The sequence below is a fragment of the Ictalurus punctatus genome, chromosome 3 (assembly GCF_001660625.3).
Source record: "Ictalurus punctatus breed USDA103 chromosome 3, Coco_2.0, whole genome shotgun sequence".
Lineage (NCBI taxonomy): Eukaryota > Metazoa > Chordata > Actinopteri > Siluriformes > Ictaluridae > Ictalurus > Ictalurus punctatus.
Window position 1 is genome coordinate 12,639,383 of NC_030418.2, and position 22,801 is coordinate 12,662,183.

General features: G+C 41.5%; 1 protein-coding gene across 3 annotated transcripts in view; it reads right to left on the bottom strand.

The window, feature by feature from the left end:
- Positions 1-22,801, bottom strand: part of thada (THADA armadillo repeat containing) — a 101,845-nt gene that overhangs the window by 63,256 nt on the left and 15,788 nt on the right. For all 3 annotated transcript variants that reach the window (XM_017463655.3, XM_047154310.1, XM_017463656.3), the window contains 10 exons: positions 20,740-20,885; positions 20,328-20,553; positions 18,759-18,894; positions 18,431-18,567; positions 17,344-17,475; positions 16,921-17,066; positions 8,368-8,477; positions 2,309-2,441; positions 1,397-1,519; positions 1,174-1,296 (listed from right to left, as the gene is read on the bottom strand). In XM_017463655.3, the coding sequence (XP_017319144.1) occupies positions 1,174-1,296; positions 1,397-1,519; positions 2,309-2,441; positions 8,368-8,477; positions 16,921-17,066; positions 17,344-17,475; positions 18,431-18,567; positions 18,759-18,894; positions 20,328-20,553; positions 20,740-20,885 (1,412 nt within the window). The remainder of the gene's footprint in view (positions 1-1,173; positions 1,297-1,396; positions 1,520-2,308; positions 2,442-8,367; positions 8,478-16,920; positions 17,067-17,343; positions 17,476-18,430; positions 18,568-18,758; positions 18,895-20,327; positions 20,554-20,739; positions 20,886-22,801) is intronic.

The following is a 22,801-nucleotide window of genomic DNA, read 5'->3' on the forward strand; positions in this document are numbered from 1 at the left end:
AGAGCCGCATTATACACAGAAACCCCCGGAGTTTCTCATAGATCTGGGTCACGATACGAGTGGGACTGTCTGGGAGAGTATTCACTTGTGTTGTCACGTCAATAACAAAAAAAGACTGCTGGGAGGCTTTTTGAGAACATACAGAGAGGAAAACGAAGTGAAACTGAATTATGGATCAGAATTTCCACACTCCAGTGCAATAAATCTCTGAAGCTTTGACTGTATTTATATGCTACAATCCCAGCTAAAAGGAAAGAATGAGAGCGAGAGAGAGAGAGGACAGGAACAGAGACACAGGGACACAGAATGAGAGACAGAAAGAGAGACTGAGAGCCAGGAGAATGTGACCTGGAGCTTATAGTGGGATGCCATGGTTGGAAGAAGTAAAGGGTGTTCAAAATGTCTAAAGAGCACTGCATGACGGTGTGTGTGTGTGTGTGTGTGTGTGTGTGTGTGTGAGAGAGTGAGTGAGTGAGTGAGTGAGTGAGTGAGAGAGAGAGAGAGAGAGAGAGAGAGTGAGTGTGTATGCTGACACGTGTGTGTTCACAGAGCTCTTGTCCCATTGTGCACTTAATAATTAACTTGTCAGAGCCTGAAAATCAGTTACAATTTAACACAGTATGAGTGTACGTGAGGGAAAGCATGAAGAAATATAAGCGGTTGCCAAACTAAAATTACTTTAGCTTTCAACTGTATGCAATAAAGTAGAAGTGAGCTGGCAAGAATCCTGTGTTTGTATGCAACTCAACCTTGTGTGATTGTAAACTTTTGTAATGAAATATCTGCTTATACATAGAAGTTCACGCTGACCTCTTAATTGGACTTGGAATGAAAATGCACACACACACACATTTTTTATTTATATATTTATATATATATATATATATATATATATATATATATATATATATATATATATATATATATATATATATATATATATATATATATATATATATATATATATATACACACATACACACATATATATATATATATATATATATATATATATATATATATATATATATATATATATATATATATATATATATATATAGAGAGAGAGAGAGAGAGAGAGAGCACAATATGGATAAATATGATTTTAAAAATAAATACATAAAATAATTTAAAAAAAAACAAAACAAAAAAAACACACACACAACAACTTACAGCCCAGATGGGGGAGGTGAAGCCAAGCACTGCGGCCTGCAGGCCCTCTGCCACGAAGGGCACAATGTTTTCTCCTAGACGCGTGTCCCGATATAGAGCCCTCAAAATATTCAAAGCATGGACCTGGTGACATGTACGAAAATTGTCAGTTTAGAAAGCACAGCCATTTCATTTTCATTTTTTTTGGTATTCGTTTGTAAATTGTTCTGTGTATGGGTGTAACCTGTGGGACAGTGCTGCGGTCAGTAGCGCCATCGTGACTCGGCATGGCCAGCGCAGTCAGCTCTCTCACGGTCATCTTCAGCAGACTACAGCTGGACGACTTCGGCTCGGACGACAGCAACGCCTGCACGCAAAAAATGCTTAACTAAGATTGTGTAGAACATCGCAAAGCCTAGCATAGACGTCACTGTGACCAGCACCAGATACATAACGCATCGGTCGTGCGGCTTTCATGGCAATCACTGCACAATATTGTGTCACTAAGGATGACTGGATAGACTAGAGGTGATGATGAACATAGCTCAGCTCTCATTTTCTCCTGTCTCGCTGTCGTTAATAGCCTCTATAATCGCCACACCCCAGCGTGCATTCACAAGTCGCACCTCGTTAGCGTTTGGAGGGAAGCTATGTGAGAGCGACGTGATCGAACGCTAGTTCCATGAGTTCTTAATTCGTGTCATGGAACAAAAATTTCCTACAGAGTCTCTTAGGAGTAATGAGGAGAGGAGTAAGCATGACTAAGCTTTGAGTTGTGAGACTTTGGGGGGGAGGGGGTATGTTGGGGAACGAGCCACAGGGTGTGACCTGTCCATGTCGGGCTGCCTTTTCCGGAACATGCCACAGGAACGCACGCACTCCAGCCAGGGTATTGAAATTATCCGCCCTCTCCCTTGCTTTCGCTCTCCCGCATTCTAAATCTGACTCCATCTCCAGCGATTACACCCAAGAGCTCATTTGTTTTCCTTGATCTCAATACTCAGATGTTCAGGGACATCCAATGGGGATGGACACAGACAGTGAGTGATAAACAGAATTTTTACAGCAAGGCAAAAGATTATACAGTTCTGGGTACAGGAACGGTCTGCATAGATTGCATTAGTCACTCTCACACTTAGACACGAGAAAGAGTTACCTGGATGTAAAAGGGAATTCCAGCACTGCGGCGAGTGGCACACAGTTTTGAAGATGGGTCGCTGCATTTCACCTCCTCTAGAACCTCCTTTAGCCACTGGGCTGGAAGCTGCTGTAAAGTGGTGCTTCCACTCCTAAAACACAAACACCAGAGAATAAAACCTTACACAGTAGCCTATGTCCATACATCCAGCCATTTTCTGTACCGCTTATCTTACACAGGGTCACAGGGAGCTTGGAGCCTATCTCAGGGGACTCGGGGCATGAGGCAGAGGACACCCTGTACGGCATGCCGACCCATCGCAGGGCGCAATTGCATGCACACTACAGACAATCTGGAAATGCTAATCATCCTACAATGCATGTCTCTGGACTGGGGGAGGAAAGCGGAGGAAACTCCCAAAACATGGGGAGAACATCCAAACTTCACACACACAGAGCCAGGGTTAAGAATCGAAACCCCCAACCTTGGAGGTACAAGGAAATTCTGTCATTTTAAGATATTCTGAATCATAATCATGTATTTAGTGGCATGTAAATAACATGCTTTAAAAAAAAAAAAAAAATCAAATAGGACCATATATTTCTTGATTTGATACAATTGGAGACAATTGCAACAGCATCTTGAACAATCCTCCATGCAAAACATTTTAAGTTCCTACATTTTTAGGTTTGAGTCTGTGGCCTGCCTTCTTCGAATTCAGACCACAGGTTTTCAACAGGGTTCAAAATCCCAACACTGAGATGGCCATTGCTTTTGAGTTCTGGTTTTGGATATGGATGCACGTTTGGGGTGAATATCTTGCTGAAAGAGCCATATGCAGCCAAGTCATAACCTCTTGGCAGAGGCAAACAGGGTATGGGATAAACAATACCATGAAACTTCCCAAAGCACCACTTTGAAATAAAGCCAGCCATCAAAACAGCCCTAAAATGAATAATCCACGAATCCATGAAAAATCCACATCCGTATTTTACAGTGGATATCAGGTGCTGTTCCTGGCATGCAGTAGGGGCATGCATGGATATTTGAATACTCGGTTAACTGTTCAAGAAACCAGTATTAGAATAGTGAAACCAGTATTTGGGTATTCGTTACGCCCAACATCCACATGTTTGACAGGTCAGTGGGGAAAATATGAAAAAGAAATGCCACATCTGGCAATAAAGGACAGAGAGATCAGCATGTTGATAAGCAAGTGTGTGTCAGGACTAAAAAAACAAAACGGAGATCAGTACAATTCCATAATTAAAAAATTAAATTAAATTAAATAAAACTCAATTAAAATGAATAAACTAGGCTCCTGAGTGGTGTAATAGAAACGTTTTTACCATATCGTTCAAATCATGACAAGGCCAAGGCATCTGTGGCCCCAGGAGTCCAAGGCGCTGTTCTTGAACATGCGTACACGTAATGTAAGTGCACAGTCCTAAGTATGTGTGTGAACGGACTCCAATGTGTCTCGGACACGCATTGTGATCCAATCACTCAAACTACCTTGGGAGGTGGTCAGGGACACATACGACCGTATAAAAGAGTTTGAACGCAAAAGTGGCTCGATGCATCCTGGACAGCACCAAAAGGACTGCCTAATCAACTGAGTCATTGCCACAGCCTAAAAATACGTCATCATTGCGAGACTCTTTGGAAACTGCACTAAACAGCAGAGTTCTCCGCTGCTAGGCTAGCAGATGAAGGCAATGCCCATGACTGGAACGTCAGCAAAACAAGATCTCCATCTGTCAATCACAGTGACACGACCCAAACAAGGTCATCTGTAAGCTTACTTTTCATTTAACTGTAACTTTTAGGGGAGGCTGTGGTTCAGGTGGTAGAGCGGGTTGTCCACTAATCGTAGGGTTGGCGGTTCGATTCCTAGCCCACATGACTCCACACGCCGAAGTGTCCTTGGGCAACACACTGAACCCCAAGTTGCTCCCAATGGCAAGCTAGCACCTTGCATGGCAGCTCTGCTACCATCGGAGTACACGAGTGTGTGTGTGAGAATGAGAACCACTGTAAAGCACTTTGTAGAACCGTTAAGGTTTAAAAAAGCGCTATATAAGTGCAGACCATTTTCATTTTGCACCTGCATTTGTGTCGAGCACTCATTTCTATTCACATTCACTGGGTTTACTATACATAATATGCAAGTGTATCGGTATTGACTTTAAGAACATGCAGTGCTACTGGAGGTTTGTTCCTCCAATGAGATCCTACATTCTGTGATGGAACTTTCACACACACACACACACACACACACACACACACACACACAAAAGAAATCAAGTCCAAGTTTAATATTTCTCATTTATTTCCCCTCTACATTATGTCAAACATAAACGAGTTGCACGGTCACCAAGATGATGGAAAGTTTACCTGCAGTGAAAGGATGATACATTGATGAAGCCCCTCCCCTAATGGTGAACCGAATATACGTTCATTAACTATAACAGGTATTCGAATATGGCATAATGGTCTGCTTGGCAAGCAGAAAACATCAACCCAAGTAAGGCTGCAAATTGCTCGTTCTTCTTATAGGTGTACGAGACTACGGATGATAAAACCAAATCACAAGTTATTTTACGCCTCGACTGACCTACTGCGCTCTCTTTGGAAGTTCGCTATTGACCAATCAGCGTTTCGTCTTCAAGCACGCTTTGAAATACGGAGTCGCAGCGGTTGTTTACAGTCACTTACTGTATTTCCGTTCTGTCTTATAAAAGTGCAATAAATATGCTGAAGTAAAATTATATATCTCTCAACTGACCCCCATTTAAGCAACACTGTTCTAGAGAGCCTTCTAGATGGTTTCTGGATGTTCGAGATCTATGCATCACACAACAACCACCACCACCACCACCACCAGAGCTTATCCGTGGTTTAACATCTTCATGCAGCTGCACAGAGACGAAGGTATGACACATGACGTGTATCCCCTTACAGGGATATTTGGCTCTGACCTACCCTCTAGTGGATGTTGCTTTTAATTTTAACCCTCACGATGAACAAAAAAGACGATCATGTGAATACTTGTTGTATAAACCACATCATGTGTTAAGTATAATCCCAGCTTAAGTGTTTAATCCAATAAACTGTTCCCCAGCAACTTAAACTTTAAAATAGTGAGTCGCCCTGAGAACCACGTAATAGGATGGTCGGAAATTTGTTCTCATGCATCATATGGCAGATATGTTAAACGTTATCATTACCAAACTTCAGGCATGAAAGAAATTTGACCATTCGGTGTTTGGTAAGACCCAGAGTCAGGAGGCCGAGAGCATGAGAGTGAAAAAAAAACAAACAGGAAGCTATGAATGGAGTTTTAAAGTTGAGGTCATAAGTGTATTTACATACACAAGACACAATAACTGAATTTACACAAATGAACCAGTTCAAAAGTTTACATACGCTTGATTCTTAATCCCGTCTGTCATTACCTGGATGATCAACGACTGAGTTTATGTTTTGTGATAGTTGTTCATGAGTCCCTTGTTAGTCCTGAGAAGTTAAACTGCCCACTGTTCTTCAGAATAATCCTCCAGGTCCTGCACATTCTTTACTTTTCCAGAATATTCTACATATTTGAGCCCTTTCCAGCAGTGACTATATGATGTTGAGATCCATCTTTTCACACTGAGGACAACTGAGGGACTCGTACACAACTATTACAAAAGGTGCAAACATTCACTGATGCTCAAGTAGGCAACACAGAAGATTAAGAGCCAACTTTGTCACATCACCGGACACGCCAATATCTAGTCGCTCATTTGAACGTACCTTCGGGGAAGGCCTCTATATTCAGGCTGCAAAAAATGCACGTGCTGTAAAAGTACAGCGGCGAATCTTTTCTCTTCAGCCAGAATTTATATTGCATCTAGCATGCTAAAATTAGTTGGCATTAATTCCATACTACAGAACGAGCAGTTACACAATGGCACTGAGGATATATGGGCGCTGCTGCGTGATGAGGCACTTACAGTGACAGATACTTGGCTGACAGTAGCTTAAAGACAAGCGCAAGCTTGTTTTAAGAGGTTTTGCTCATCTGGTACTTACTAACTGCGACAGTCACACTGATGAGCACAATACAATTCTTTTATCCTTCTAACCCTTCTGTACCACAGAGCAATCGTGAGCAGTGAATTCTTGCGCTGTGTCCCAAGTCTAATGAGCAAGATACATGAACATGAAGGAACAATGTAGTTAAAAGAAGTGAATGAACCATGTACACACTACGCTCTGGATTTCAGTAATGTGAGGTTTAGAATAAGCTTGAAATGTGCGCAGGATATTTGAGCCCAATCAAGAGCAAAAAAATAAAAATAAAAAGGTCATAACACACCCAAATCTAGATCTGGATATACAAGCCATATATTAAGCATTTTGTAAGATTGTGTATATGTTCATACATTATTATAATATATAGTATTATTATAGATATAATAAATAGATATACAAATAGTATAATAATAGAATTCTTTCTCCTGGAAACAATCACACACACACGCACGCACGCACACGCAGGCGCCTGCAGTGTGTAAGGCCTGCTGCACGGGCAGAGACAGCAGTGAGGAATGTGGGCCTCTTGTTATAAAAAGTCCTGCTATTATACCGAGAGCACTGGACCAAGCAGTCCAGATCAAACAACCCAGCCACTACACACTAACCACACACACACACACACACACCATGCTCTAGTACATACCACCCAGGACAGAAAGACTACCTCCAGAAAGCAGTCATTAAAAACCCTGCAATCGACACTTCATAAGGCGGTAGACCAAGATGCTCACTCCACATATACAGCATCACCTTTCAGTCAGCAGCTAAGAGAACCCTCTGTGCCATGCACGCACACTGTGTGATCATCCCATCCACTAAAAGGCTAAAACTGTGTGATCTTCCCATTAACTAAAGGCTAAAACTGTGTGTCCAATTTAAAAAAATAAAAACTTCAAGGTTCTTTTTTTGAAACCTGATTTCTCGACATGTCTTCCTAAAAAAAAAAAATATAAAAAAAAGGGAAAGGAAAAAAATAAATAAATCAAGACGGTCACTCCATATGGCAAGGTATCGGAAATACTCCATGGGACGGCGCAGTAAAATTCAGTCTCATTTTCTTGAGGAAGTCAAAACATTCCATCATGCAATATGGGCTGTAGTTCAAAATGATGCAGCCTCAGGCTACACACATATTGCAGGAAGATCTGTGCTTCCCTTCATTCTTGCACTGCTTGTGGTGGTGTGCAATAAGGAAGAGATCGACTAGAACAGGAAATAGCTGGGATGAAACTTGGGAGGATATGGGGGGGTGTGAATAAATAAATAAATAAATAAACAAAAACAAACAATTTCTCACACGTTTTCATGAAAACACAGAAAGAGATTTGGGAAATGAACAGGCCAGAAATGACTAAGCTTTAATGATGCGAAGAAATGGAAGAGGCCGCCCAAGTGTCCCGTCTGTGTCACTTTGGCAGTCTCGAGGAAGCTCATTTCCTTAACCTCTGCACAGAACTGCATTCCAACAGGCATTAAAGCACAGCTCTCCAGATGTGGACACTTTCTTTTTCTTTCTTTCTTTTTTTTTTTTTTAATCTTCATGATCTTTGGGAAAGCTTCAGGTATGTGTGCGGTTGCCAAGGACAACAGTGTGAGTTCTGCTAAAGCATTCCTTATTCCGTTAGCTTGGAGAAAGTAAGGGCGGTGCGAGAGGCCGAAATGAGGCAGTGGCAGCTTAGTCGTTGGACTACTGATCGGAAGTTCGCGAGTTCAAATCCGAGCACTGTCAAGCTGCCACCGTACCTTGAGCAAGACCCTTAACTCGGTTGCATATATGAGATAAATGCAAGTCGCTCTGGATAAGGGCGTCTGCCATAAACGTACATGTAAAACGTGCTAAAAACTACACAACCTCCTACTGTTGCCCTGAAGGTTAATCATTACTCTAAGAGGAGTGTATGGAGGTTATATGAGAGCTGGAGATAGGGGAGTTACTGCTGGTTATCACTGGCGGTTAGATATTGTATCTGCACAACCCCGAGCATCGATCTTACCTGCACAGCATGTCTGTCAGACGGACAAATCCCACGTAGGCCAGCTCAAAAGCCCCTCTGTGCCGAGACTGAAGCAGCTGCTCGCGAAAATATCGTCCGACGCCCTGCACCTGTGAGATATGATAGAGAACAGAGACATGAAAGACCAAGAAAAAAAATTATACATCAGGTTCTAACAGTCACCATTTTAATCCCCTCAAAATAAACTGACTTGGGGTGTTTTCAAATAAGCATCGCAATTAAATTAAACAGCCCATCAGTATTCTCCCAGAAGTGTGATTAATAATATAGTGATAAATAATTCTCGAGCTTCTGGGGAAACAGGAAATTCAAACTGACACTGCCTTCATTGGGCCAAAATGTTCGATCCCATGTAGAAGTTGGCACTTGTGTAAGTCATGCTGGAGAAACGTGGTAGAAGTGTGCCTTCTCGTGCAACGTATTATAGACTAAAGCGCAGCCTGACAGCCAGGCAGCTCGTGGTTAAAGTCTATGGTCTGCACTGACTCTGGAATGGTTATTTACGTCCTGCTCCAAACAACCGTTAAAGCGCTTCAGCTCCAACATTACTTTATTTAGTCTGACGCTTCCTGTTTGCCTGTTCCGCTGTTCCATTTTTTTTTATTCCCCTTCTCCTTCACTCCATGTGCGCAGAGAAATTTCCCAATTCTTCCCGCAGCTGGCTAATTACACGGTCAGGGTCAGCAACCTAAATCGCGGATTTTCCTCTGCGTCTGGCCACCATGAGATTTAGCGCCCAACCAGCTAATGCTATTGTTTGCTTGTTATTTTTGATTCCGTTGACTCAGGCCTAAGGGGATTATGCAGTTCCCTTCAAGTGGGGATTGAAAAGGAAAGAAAAAAAAGCAAGCGCCATTGGAGCGTACCCACTCCAAAGCCTTGGAGTGGGTACTCTCCAACAAACAACAACAACAACAGGAACCAAACCACCACCAAACTTTATTAAGCGAGAAGTAGCAAGTCATCTCAACAATGGGTCAAAAACAGGCCTGGGACAAACATATACAGTTGGCAGCATAGGAGTGGCTTCACAGAGATTATTTGTAGGTTGAGGTTTGGTCTGAGGTTGACTGGGGTCAGTGAGTCAAAGCCAGACTTTCAGTTCGGAGATGCAACCAAGCCCTGTGGCCCCGTGTTCCAGAAACTGAGCATCCATCTTTAGTCACATGAGTTGCATGCTTGCAAAGCCAAAATTATCAAAACCAACTGCTTCTAAACAGAGCTTCAACCTTAAAAAAAAAAAAAAAAAAAAACACTTAATACCTTAAAAATCCAAGAGCGTCCTCTGGTTTAGCCAACATTGGAGCGCCACCATGAGCTTTGTCAAAATGAGAATCATGCTTAGCCAGAGCCCCACTGAAGCCACACAGATCCTTCTTACTTAGCTCCAGCTTAGGTCAGTTTGCTAAAACAAATGGGCAAAGGAAGATGGCCTGGAACCGAAGAACAGCATAAGGAAATGAGGTTCATGCGAGGTTCCTACACGGTGGTCTACCCAAAAGGAAACTGGCAAAGTGCTGGGTTTGTCAAAGTCATGCCATGTGCCATCTCTCACAGAACCGGGATAGCAGGGGAGCATCACAGAACGGCTTAGCGCATGGTTAATTTACTCTTTCCCCCGCAAGGCGATGAAAAATGAGGAATTATACACAGTCATGATGTGACTAACTGTTTGCAGTTGTTATGGCGCCTCGGCGGCACGGAAACATCTGCTGCGTTGCTGCAGCGACGGAGGACCATAACAGGACGCGGGAGACTGACGGCACACACACACACACACACACACGAACGACCTCCTGAAGAGGAGCTTCACGGTCATAAACACATGCACTTTATTGACCTTCCAAAGAAGGGTGGCCTGGCAAAAGACATCAGTGGTACGAGGCAGCGTACAGTTCAGGAGTGTGTCACCGCACACACAAATACACTCGATCCCATTTGGATTGGACCAGCAACATTAGATCACCCTTTTACATAACATGTAGAAACGCTGTGGCAACCGCAGCACTGACATCACCGAATTATTCCACTCCATCTGCTGAGGTGATTAGGTCATTCGCCAAGCCTACGTGGTCAATTACAACACAAATAATACCAATGGATACGGTTAGTAATCGAATAATCTGATAATCTATAAAATATCAAAACTAGATTAAAAACAGCTAAACAGAGTAATCAGACAGCGGCCAATCCAAAGACTGCGCATAGAATCTGCTTTATAATTGATTTAACTGCAAGCCTGGAAATGTCTGTAATCTGGTTACTTCCCCAATCAGCAGCTTGAACTCATGTGCATTTTCTCAGGCAGAGAGGTGAGAAATTTCTTCCTGTTGCCTTCTGTTTAATAAACACATTTATTTTGCTGACACGGACAGTTCAGAGCTCGTCCAAAACACAAACAAGGTGACTCGAAAACTGGAAAAAAATATTCTGAACCAAGTGTTAGCTACTTGTCGACAGGAATCGAGCTTCTTGTTAGGCCGACACTGGGCCGCATTCATGAATCGTTTAGTAAAGTTCAGTGTGAATGTCTGCGTAAGACAAACCGAATAAAAATAAATAAATAAATTCTTAAAATAAAGCTTCAGAAAGGCTGAATTTCTTCACACTCGCATGTGTATGTTGATCACGTGTCACATGCAAGTTGATCACCTGTCGCATGCAAAGCACGTTCTCACCACAGCTCATGTGCATGTAGCGACACCCACAAAACTGGGAGCACGAAATGAACCATCAGGGTAGAGGCTGAATAATAGAAGCAAAGGTTTCTTTTCTTTAAAACTCACTTCTCTGCAAATAAAAATCATTTAATAACATGTAGCAATAATAATAATAATAATAATAATAATAATAATAAGAGTGCTAATTCTTCTGTTATTGTCAGTTGAGGCATTATTTTACGAGTTTTGTGATTGTTGCAGCAAACACCACTTACTTTTGTGGCGGCTTTTTTTTCACTTCTTGAAAACTTCTTGAAACGGTCTTTCCCAGTGATGTTTGTTGGTAAAAGACACCTTTTTAGCTATACTCAAGTTCACCGCACGTGAATCGAAGGGGGTTTTGGCTGAAGGCATGTTGTGATGATGTCACATGACGTGTCTTGGCCCAAATCTGTGGAAAACCTGCAAGTTTTGCAAAAATCGCAAGCTCCTCCAAATATTGCAGTGTTTGCTTGGTTTAGCGGAGGCATTTCTTTTGACATCATAGAACGCGTTTCCTTGTATTAATGCCAATAATATAAAAGACTGGGTTTCGCAAAATTTTCCTAGATGGTATTCTTAGTCCCTGACCTAATGAACTGGCATGAGGATGTGTTTTTGATAGACTCCAAAGCTCTTCTATAAATCGCTCTGGATTATGGCATCTGCTAAATGCTGCAAACGTAATAAAAGACAGAAAGACACTGGGCAAAAATGGCAGTCATGGAAGAGAGGCGAGGTGAAAACCACTGCTAACACAGAAGAACATTAAGAATCATCTGAAATTTGCCAAAACACACCTTGATGATCGTCAAACTTTTTGGGAGAATGTTCTGTGAACTGATGAGTCGAAAGTGGAACTGTTTGGAAGGCAGGGGTCCTGTTACATGTGGTGTAAACCAAACACAGAATTCCACAAAAAAAACACATCATACTTCAATCACAGTGGGGAAGTGTGATAGTGTGGGGATGCTTTGTAGCTTCACGGCCTGGGCAGCTTGCGATAATTTACGGAAACATGAATTCTGTTCTCAGAAAATCCTAAAGGAGAATGTCCGGTCTTCAGTCAGTAAATTGAAATTCAAGAGCAACTGGATTATGCAGCCAGACAATGATACACAGTTTAGGAGTAAATCCTAGTCCTAGAAGTAAGTGAAAGACCGATCTCCAGTTATCGGAAGCGTTTGGTTGTAGTCATTGCTGCTAAAGGTGGCATAACCAGATTTTAAGTTTGAGGGGCAATTAGTTTTTCACATGGGTGATAGGTGTTGAATAACTTTTTGCTTCAATTTAAAAAAAAAAAAAAAAAAAAAAAAAAAAAAAAAAAAAAAAAAAAAAAAAAAAAAAAAAGTGTTTTTACACAGGTTGCCTTCGTTTGATGGTGCATTTCATCTGAAGAGCTAAAACTATTTAATACGGGATATTCATAAAAACAGAAGAAATCAGGATGGGGCAAATACTTTTTCACAACACAGGAGAAGTCCCTGTTTTTCCCCATCCTAGGGTTGTTGAACCTACTTCCCCACTGAGCAACTAAGAATAAAAAGTAATAGCCCGGATGTGAAACCTGTTTGTCCTGAGTGCCGGTGCTAGCAACTTGCCTACCCTGGAGGAGTCTATTAACAGCTCATTTGAAATCTGCAATCACAAACATTTTATTCAGATTGACAAAAATATGCATGGGAACACAGCGAGAGATGATATCTGGAAATCTGTTGGTTATAATTCCAGCTATAAACCAGTCACATAAATATTAACAGTCCCAGTGGCTTCTTTCATGTGCCAGTGCTTTTACAGGTCTGGCCTGTGGATCAGGAAGAAAACGCGTGGAAACTCCAGCAGAAGAATAAAAGGATGACATTCATCTGAGGAATCAAGTTGATGGGTCTCTTTGAGCTGCCTACATTGGGCAGCAATCTGAATACACACAGCAACAGTAAAATAACTCCAGCAGTCATCTTTCTGTAGAGCCGTATTAAATTAAACTGAAGCAGACCTTCAAGCTAGGAAACTTGGACAACGAAATGCCAGACGATCCTTTCTCTAGAATTTCAGCGGTACAGAGATCAATACAATAATTTGTTCCTTTTTTTTTTTTTTAGTAGGTGGTGGAAATCCTTACAGGCCGACTGCTAAGACAGTTAAACCCGAGTCATATGTTAAGACGGATTGGATTGTGAATGGTCCAGTTCAATTTATCCAAGAAGGAGCATCCAGAACCTCATGAAGTGGTATAATTCATAAAACAGTGCACCAAAAAAGAAAAAAGAAAAAAAAAAAAAAAAAGGCACTGGGGTCAATATTTCCAAATGACAAGGGAGATTGGAAACGAGCATTAACATCATTTACCCGTTGCTTCCCTCGGTCATAAATTTAGTGCATCATGTAAACAAACACCCTGCTTTATGACCCAATTCCCCACTAACCAAGCTTACAGTGCAGCAAATCTCCACACAACACACACACACACACACACACACGTGTGTGTGCTATGGATGTGGAACAGGTTTCTGGCACTGGCATGAGGACGAGTGACTGGTCGCTGCCAAAGAAAGTCGAAGAGAGTATGAATATGGTTTGTGTATGAAGTGGCTGGCTTATGCCGGGGGCGTGGGGCGCATTTGGAAAAAATGCAGGCGGCCATTAAACAGCAGGGCAGGCTCAGATGAAAGCCCTGTGCTAACGAGGGCGGATGTTAATTGAAGGCGGGCACAGCATGGGATCTCAAGGCTTCACACCGCCACAGACGGAAAACACTTCACCCACCAGTGGCTGCTACATGATTCAGCCCCGGGCCTGTATTTACCAAGCATCTCAGAGAACAAGAGCAAGAGTAGGTATAGAGGATTGTTTTTTGCGGGGGGGGGTCTTCCTTATTAGAAGTGTTATCAGTGCATATCTACAGTAGTCGGTCCATAAATATTTGGACATGCCGTCTAGCTTTCCATCACAGTATATTGGAGTTTCAATTAAATAATGAACATGACGTCAAAATGCAGACTTTCAGCTTTAATTTGAGGGTAACCTCCCTCTCCCTCTCCCTCGAGCCTCACATGATATTAGGGAGATGCCAGTGATCCTGACCCTTTCTGCTCTTCGAACCTGCCTGATCCTTCCTGATGCCCTACCTCTGGATGGAGCTCTCATCAACTGGAGGATACATTCTGCCACTGAGGACGACCCAAAGCAGTGCAGCCTGGAGACTGCTGAGGATGGTGCCACTTAAAGTACCATGGAAATGGTTCTGGACCTCAATTCCACATGGACATTCTCGCTGTGGTCACTGGGACTACAGTTGCTACTCTGGCCTTAGGACTGCAATTACCACATACAGCTTTGCACTCAAGTCTCCTTTAGTGAACAGTGGATCAATTCGACAAACAGACTTCATATAAAAACCATAATGAACTTTCTTTTACTTTCACACTCTCCGTTGTTACCCAGATAAAGAGTACTGTTCTGTGTGTGTCCTCACATTTTTAAGGGACCTAAAGTAATTGGACAATTGGCCGCTCAGCTGATCTACGGCCGGATGTGCGTTATTCCCTCGTTATTTTACAAATTGGCAGGGAAAAAGTCTAGAGTTGATTAAAAGTGTACCATTTGCATTTAATTGGCAACAGGTCAGTAACATGATTGGGTAGAAAGAGAGTATCTTAGAGAGACAGAGTCTTTCAGAAATAAAGATGGGAAGGAAACTGGATGGAAGCATATATTACTCTAAAACCTGTATATACACCTTTCAGTATTGATGGTGCCTTTCCAGATGTGCAAGCAGCCCACTCCATAGGTACTAATACACCCCCATACCATCAGAGATGCAGGCTTTTGAACTGAGAGTTGATTAAAAAAAAAAAAACGGATAGACCCTTTTCTCTTTAGTTTAGAGGACGTGGTGTCTCGTGTCCATGGTTTCCAAAAAGAATTTCAAATTTCGATCCGTCTGATCACAGAACAGTTTTCCACGTTGCCTCAGTCCATTTTAAATGTGCTTTGGCCTGGAGAAGACGGTGGCATTTCTGGATCATGTGCATATACGGCTTCTTCTTTGCATGATAGAGCTTTACCCAGCATTTGTGGATGGCATGGCGAACTGTGTTCACAGACAATGAGTTCTGGAGGTGTTTCTGAGCCCATGAAGTGTCCAAACATTTATGGATCTATTAATTAAACTATTAGGGCAGAGTAATGCATTAACACACAGTCTCATCGATGCCATATAAAGAATGATGTGGGGCAAACAATTTTTACACACATGCATTAAAAAAATTTCTAAATTCAGGATGCAGCTGTCTATCTTCCTTTAAGTGTTTTCATAACGCCCTACTGGTTTCGTGCAGTGTTTCCTCCAAATACCAAACATGGTAAAACATAAAAGCTGGAACACTTTCATTAAAAAAATTTAAATGAAAAATAACTAACTAAACGTACCATTCTATCTGTCCTTTCGTGTAATTTGCATTTTGATTGGACAATGTATGCTTAGTCTATATACATACAGACTCACACTTTTATGGAGTGAATAATCCACTTTGCTCACGTTCATTATATCCATTGTGTATTTCACATGTATCATCTCAATCTTAAAGCTGCAGTACTGAACTTTTGCCTCTCTATCGCCATCTCTGTTTGAAACATAAAATTGCAAGTTACTTGCAGTGTTATTTTGTTTATGTGGGTTGCACTGCTTCTCTGCGGGAATGAATCTGATGGTTTGAGGAATACGTGTGGGTTGAATATTAGCTCCAATACTTGACAACGGAGGTGGTGGCGAATATGGTTTTCTTGGAGTAGACGTGAATTGCTTTCTCTCATAACTAGCAGAAAATAAGTGCAATCTACCACACTGATCATGGCAAAAAAAAAAAAAAAAAAAACCACAACATAGGAAACTCAATACCTAGCTGAATCAAGCAAACAAGTACACTAATGTTAGCTAGATACCTACTGAGCCACTGAAATATCTTATCTGTTCAACACAGAAAAAGCTCATCCCTACGTCAGTCTTCATTCCCTTCAGATCTCAGAGTCTCCACCCCTCAAAAGCCATTCCGATATTTATTTGATTCGCTTTCTGTTTTTCACTGCAGGCTCACTGTGGTTCGTGGTTTCTTGGCTTTGACAACAGCTGATTCCCCAGATGTCAACGATGATTGCGTTTAGAACTATCCAGATGAAAAGCAGCCATCTAGATGACGAGTTTAAATTCTAAGCAATTGTTGTAAGAACAAGCTACAAACACTCCACCCTCCTCAGCTTGTGCATACACAATATAGTAGCTGGCTCTTCTTTCTGTTTACAGATGTGATGTAACCACTGTATTTTACTGCAGCTTTAAGGTCATAGGTGGTGCACTTGTGCATAATTCCAAAAAAGTTCAAAATAATCTGCACTTAGTTAACACTACAATTAGTTAACAGCAACTAATGTGTGGATGATGTCACGATATGAATAACTCCTAAGTCCATCTTTACGATGTGTTCGGGGATAACGTTTATTCTGAGTTCACACCCAGTCAAACTATCTGAACTAAACTAAAACTCTTCTGCTTTACCAAACAATATATTGGACGACACATTTCCCCATCGCTACACATGCCAAACATTTTATATTGATGTCTTTTTACCTTTGGAAGACAAAGGGGGTTTAATCCTGCTAGCCTATTTATGACAGCTACCCCTGCCAAGACGTCCAAAAAGCTCGAAAAGATAAGGTTCTTAGAACAGGTCTTTGTTTGAAATATCATGCTATTCTTATATAATAACATATAATTACTAGATGTGTGTGTGTGTGTGTGTGTGTGTGTGTGTGTGTGCGCGCACTGTTTACTGACCTGCTCTTCAGTGATCAGGCCTTTGCATGTGTGTGTAGATAGAGGCATGCTCTGACACAACTCCCCCAGCAACATGGACACCTCTTTCATACTCCTCCAGCAACACACCAGCACCATCTGCGCAGTGACCCGATAAGCTTCAGATCCTGTAGAATATATACACATAAAACAATATTCCTGGATTATTATTATCATTTATTTAAGTATTTTGGTACAATCTGACCCAGCCTTGTGTGTGATGACACACTGACCTCTGAAGGACAAAACAAGTACTGCAGCTAATAACTAAGTAACATCAGTTTCTGTTTACGTGTACAAGAGCTGTTATTGTTCCTAGCTTTGACATATGCACTGGATTTCAAGAGTAGATAAGGTAAACCATGTCAGGAAAATTGGCACGATCAGGATTAGGTCTGCTTTCACCGTTGCTCCTGGCCTGAGGTGTGCGCAGCTGCTCTTCAGAGGTTGCGTCCAGCTCTCTGGCACTGGTGAAGAAGTCATTGGTGTCTCGAGGTTGAATTTCCTGGAGGATCTTCTGCAGGCCAGATAATGTTTCTTTGGAGGGCGGGAAAAAAAGCATACACACAAAGGGCATAAATAAAAACCTACTTACAATCAAAACTCGCTCATTAATTAATCCCTAACTAGTTCCTCATATTTTAACTCAATTTTGCTACCATTTCTTCACCTTAACATATTACTGTTATGCAAAATGAGGATAGAGGGTAATATAGGAATTAAAGAATGAAGGGATTTTATCCATATAATAAGTGGGTTACATGTCCCATCGTGTACTAAATATTTGATTGTAATGTGACAGTTTCAAACATGAGGCCAAGCAAGCACACTGGAGTATTCACTGCCCTAGTTGCCCGTCTAATGAATGTCAGATTTGTACAACCATTGAGTTTAAAGGAAAAGTCCCAGCTGAATAACCTGCATATCCATAATTATAACCAATATGGAATCTTCAATAGTGGGAAAGACTGACTAAATCTTTTGTACAGTCTATTCTCACTTACATTTCCTACATTACCCAGAATCCCATTTGACTGCCGTCATGCTCGTCATCTCACAGATCACTACCTAGCCAAGCTGAATCTCTACCATAACTCATTGCATTCCAGTACATGGCAGTGATTGCATAACGATTGCAGTCTCCACTACTTCTACACTGGATTCATCATTAACAGGACAATGCTGGAAAGAGTGAGTGAGAAAAGAAGCTCTGATGCGTTTGCATTTAGAAGTTAGCAGCTAAAAATCTGACTATAACGTCTGTCTGAAATTATTTTAACTAGATTAAACGCCATTGTAACTGAACTAGCAATGTCTCCCTGTAGCGTCGGAGCGACAGACAACCGATACCTTTTCACAGAGATAACGACCATACAGCACCAAATGCCAAATAAGCAATAGAATCCATAATCGTATCACACGTATTTTAATGTGAATATATTTCATGTGTTTCAAGGTTTAATGTGTATCTAAGCGCATCTGAAATGCTAACCCGAGTCAGTGTCCATCGGGATAAGACCCTCGGGGGAGGAGCTCTGGACGACAGGTGAAACCACATCGGACATCCTGTAGCATAGAGCAATGAGGTCTGACACAACTTGGCTCCATTCAGCCTGCAGCTGGAGAGATCTACACAAACACACACACACACACACACACACACACACGCACCCCATCTGGATTAATAAGAGACACAAAAAACTGTGTAGCCTACGATAGAAGTGTATTATAGAATTGCACATTACTATGCTTAGTAAGTAAGAAAAGTATAATGATGAACACATGTGGCTAATCTGGCCTAAATAAGTGTGCTATTATACCCAGTGCTGAGCTGCTGCAGGGCCGCAGTGATACAGTGAGCTCTGCCATATAAGGGACAGGAAGCAGCAGCTATGAGCAGAGAAGCCTCAGCCTGAGCAACCTCAGCCTTCAGACACGTCATCAAGAAGAGCACCACTGAAACGCAGTAAACATTTCAGAAACGCTCTTCCTTAACATTAGAGCAAGATATGATATTTACACACCATAAATAACCTAAAAAGTGCACATAAAAGATAAGACATGTATCTATATGCAAGTTCTGCTGCATGAAGGACAGCCAGCAACACGCTACAGTGCTGTGAAAATGTATTTGCCCCCTCTTTTGTTTTTGTCCATCTCTCATACTAAATTGTTACAGAAATTAAAGCAAGATCTAATATAACAACAAAGGCAACCTGAGTTAACACAGAATATAGTTTTAAAATGATAATGTTATTTATGGAAGCAAAAAAAAGTTATCCAATACCAACTGGGCCTTTGTGAAAATGTATTTGCCCCCAGAGTTACTTATTCCCCAAATCTATGTAACTGCATTCATAATGGGGTCAACCAGGCCTGATTACTGCAACCCCTATTCAATCAAATCAACAGCATCAAGTTGGTAAAAGGTCTTACTGAGTAACACACTGTGCCAAAATTGAAAGAAATTCCAGAAATGATGAGGAAAAAGGTGAGTGAAATACATCAGTCTGGGAAGAGTTACAAAGCTATTTCAAAGGCACTCGGACTCCAAAGAACCACAGCGAGAGCCATTATCTCCAAACGGAAAAAAACTCAGCACAGTAGTGAACCTTCCCAGAAGTGGCAGACCTTCCAAAATTCCTCCAAGCGCACAGCAACTACTCATCTAGGTGATACTCATGATACTCATCGAGGTGAAAACCACTGCTAACCCAGAACATCATTAAGGCTCGTCTGAATTTTGCCAAAACACACCCCTTCTGTGATCTCATGAGTCGAAAGTGGAACTGTTTGGAAGACAGGGGTCCCGTTACATCTGGCATAAACCAACATAGAATTCCACAAAAAGAACATCATACCTAAGGTCAATCATGGTGGTGGAAGTGTGATGGTGTGGGGATGCTTTGCTGCTTCAGGGCCTGGGCAACTTGCAATAATTTGAGAGAAACATGAGTTCTGCTCTCTACCAGAAAATCCTGAAGGAGAACGTCTGGTCTTCAGTCTGTTAGTTAAAACTCAAACACAACTGGATTATGCAGCAAGACAATGATCCACAGCATAGGAGTAAGTCCTAGTCCTAGAAGTAAGTGAAAGATTGATCTCCAGTTATCGGAAGCGTTTGTTTGCAGTTATTGCTGCTAAAGGTGGCACAACCAGATTTTAAGTTTAAGGGAGCAACACGGTTTTTTTTTTACATGGATGAGGTGTGTCGGATAAGTTTTTTTGCTTCAATAAAAAAAGAAAAACTGTATTGTGTGTTTATTCAGGTTGCCTTTGTTTGATGTTGTATTTCGTTTGAAGATCTAAAACTATTTATTATGAGATATACACAGCAGAAAAAAGCAAAGAAAAGAAAAACAACACTTTTTCATAGCACTGTAATATACCTGCCATTGTGTTCCTCTCCAAAATGGAGATCTCAGAAGCCTGGATAAAGTCTGGTAGCTGCAGAGGGACACTTTTCTCGTGGGCACAGTGGAGTAGTGCCTGCTGGAGAGCCTCCTGGTGTAACAGCAGATTGAGCAAGTGGGCAGCTGTGACGCTATCGAAGGGCTTGGTACTGGTGCTGAGGTCCAGAGCAGCCTGGAGTACACACCGTAGCCTTGCCGGCTCCTGAGCAGCCGCATATTCAAGAGAAACGTTAAAAATACTGCACTAAGCAACATTAACAAAGCCTGTGATAATTAATGTGGAATACTGAAATATTACAATGTCATGCTGCAACAGTATCTCTTACTATCCGAGGTATTAATATTGCTCAGCTATAGGAGCCAGCCAAATGGTCGATCCACAACAAACCTGCAAGCCCACTGTTTTGGAAGGCAGTTTTTGCAGCAGTGTACAAGCCAGCTGTTTGACCTCCAGGAAGTTGCTGGACAGACAGTAGAGGACAGCCTGTGCATATGGAACAGTCACACAGTCTCCCAGAGCAAAGCTTTCTGGGTCTGTCACAAAGATGCAAAAGACAAAAGGCATATTTAGTGGCCTGACAGCTTTTATCAACATGAGACTTAACATTGATCTGCTCCACTTATTAGGTCTGGATTTTTGAGTGTAACATATAGGCAGAGCATCAAAATCAGTTTCCAGAACTTTTAAAATGGCTAGTTTCATCAAATCCGTAGGATTCTGTAAGAAATGTGCAAGAAATAGGATATTTTTTTAAAATCAGACAAAGTGAGAGGCTACATCCAGGAAGCCAATTGATGAATCATCGGGCTGATCAAATCTGTTTTTTTTTAAAAATAATATTAAGGGGATCTCATTAATCAACCTTGTGCATGCATAGTTTTGTGCACTGTGTGCATGTCCACGTACTTTGCTCTGGAGGACTTTGCATAGATTTACGAACACCCATACATGTCGAAAAGCACGATCATAGAAAGACTCTTACAAAAGATTTACAGATTTGGACTAGGATGATGCCTTGCTTGATGATTTGGCGCACACAGCTTTGCACAGGGAAAGTGTTTTTAAGGAATACCGGAAGCTTTGCTGAGAGTGATGAGTGGCTCATAAGTTGAGTTTGTTTTCCCCGTGGAATTCTAGTTGATCTTTATTTCAGAGGAATTTTTTTTATTATCCACAGACACATTTCATAGAAAAAAATTGCAGACAGGTCTGACATTTCCCAAAAAACCATGAGCCAAATAATGACTCATGCAGCACAATTCCAAATATAGCAGAGAAAAAGACAAGAATAATGAGGAATTTTCATGTCATCGCAAGTTTTCTAAATGTCATTCAAAAAAAAAAAATTAAACATATATTTCTTATACAAACCACTTATTTTAAAAAAAAAAGTAACATCCATCCATTTTCCATACCGCTTATCCTCCACAGGGTCACAGAAGCCTATTCCAGGGAACTCAGGGTACACTCTGGACAGGGTGCCAACCCATTGCAGGGCACAATCACACACACTACAGAGAATCTGGAAATGCCAATCAACCTACAACACATGTCTTTGGACTGCGGGAGGAAACTAGAGGACGCGGAGGAAACCCCCGAGGCATGGCGAGAACATGCAAACTCCACGCACATAGGGCGGAGGTGAGATTCGAACCCCAAACCCCGGAGGTGCAAGGCAAACCTGCCACCAAGTAACCACTAAGGTACCCTGTCCCCTTAAAAAAAAGTGCCAAATAAAGCAGTGTGATTTTCACTCTACTTTGTGAAACAGGTATCTCCACTCTAAACTGTCGTTCAGATTTTGACAATTTATAGAGCAATGCGTTGTCCTGGACAATACACTTTGTCTGCAACAAGCAGTGCCATGAGCAGGCCTTTTTAAACCGTTTACCATATATTGAGGTTTGTGGGCGTTCCTTTATGTAAATGATCTTGGCCGTGCACGAGCCACAAGCAGAGTAATTTAATAACCGTAGGATTTATCGACGTGCACGGTGTACAGCAGCGATGAATGGCAGTTCCTTCGTGTGTTCTGCCAGTACACACAAATGATGCATGCTTTGATAAATGAGACCACAGTTTTACTAAGCAGTGAATTCAAGAATGTTGATGTCGCTCCACATTAATAATAGAGGTTAAAGAAAATACGCTGAGCAGCCGGTGTACAGTTCCTGAACCTGGCTCTACCATTTAAAGTGTAGACACCAGTATCATCATAATTAATGAAGTTGAAGGTGTCGGTCATTAAATATTTAAATCAAACTATAAATTGGGGTCATTTTGGCACTGATTTTTTAATGTTTGAACTGGGGAGCCATGCTTCTGTCATTCATGAACATGATCTCCTAAAGCATTCAGGAACTGTATTGTCCCTGTGTGACAAAAACAAACAAAACAAAACAAAAAAAAAAAACCCTAGCAAATAATTGGGTTTGACAAAGAATGCTGG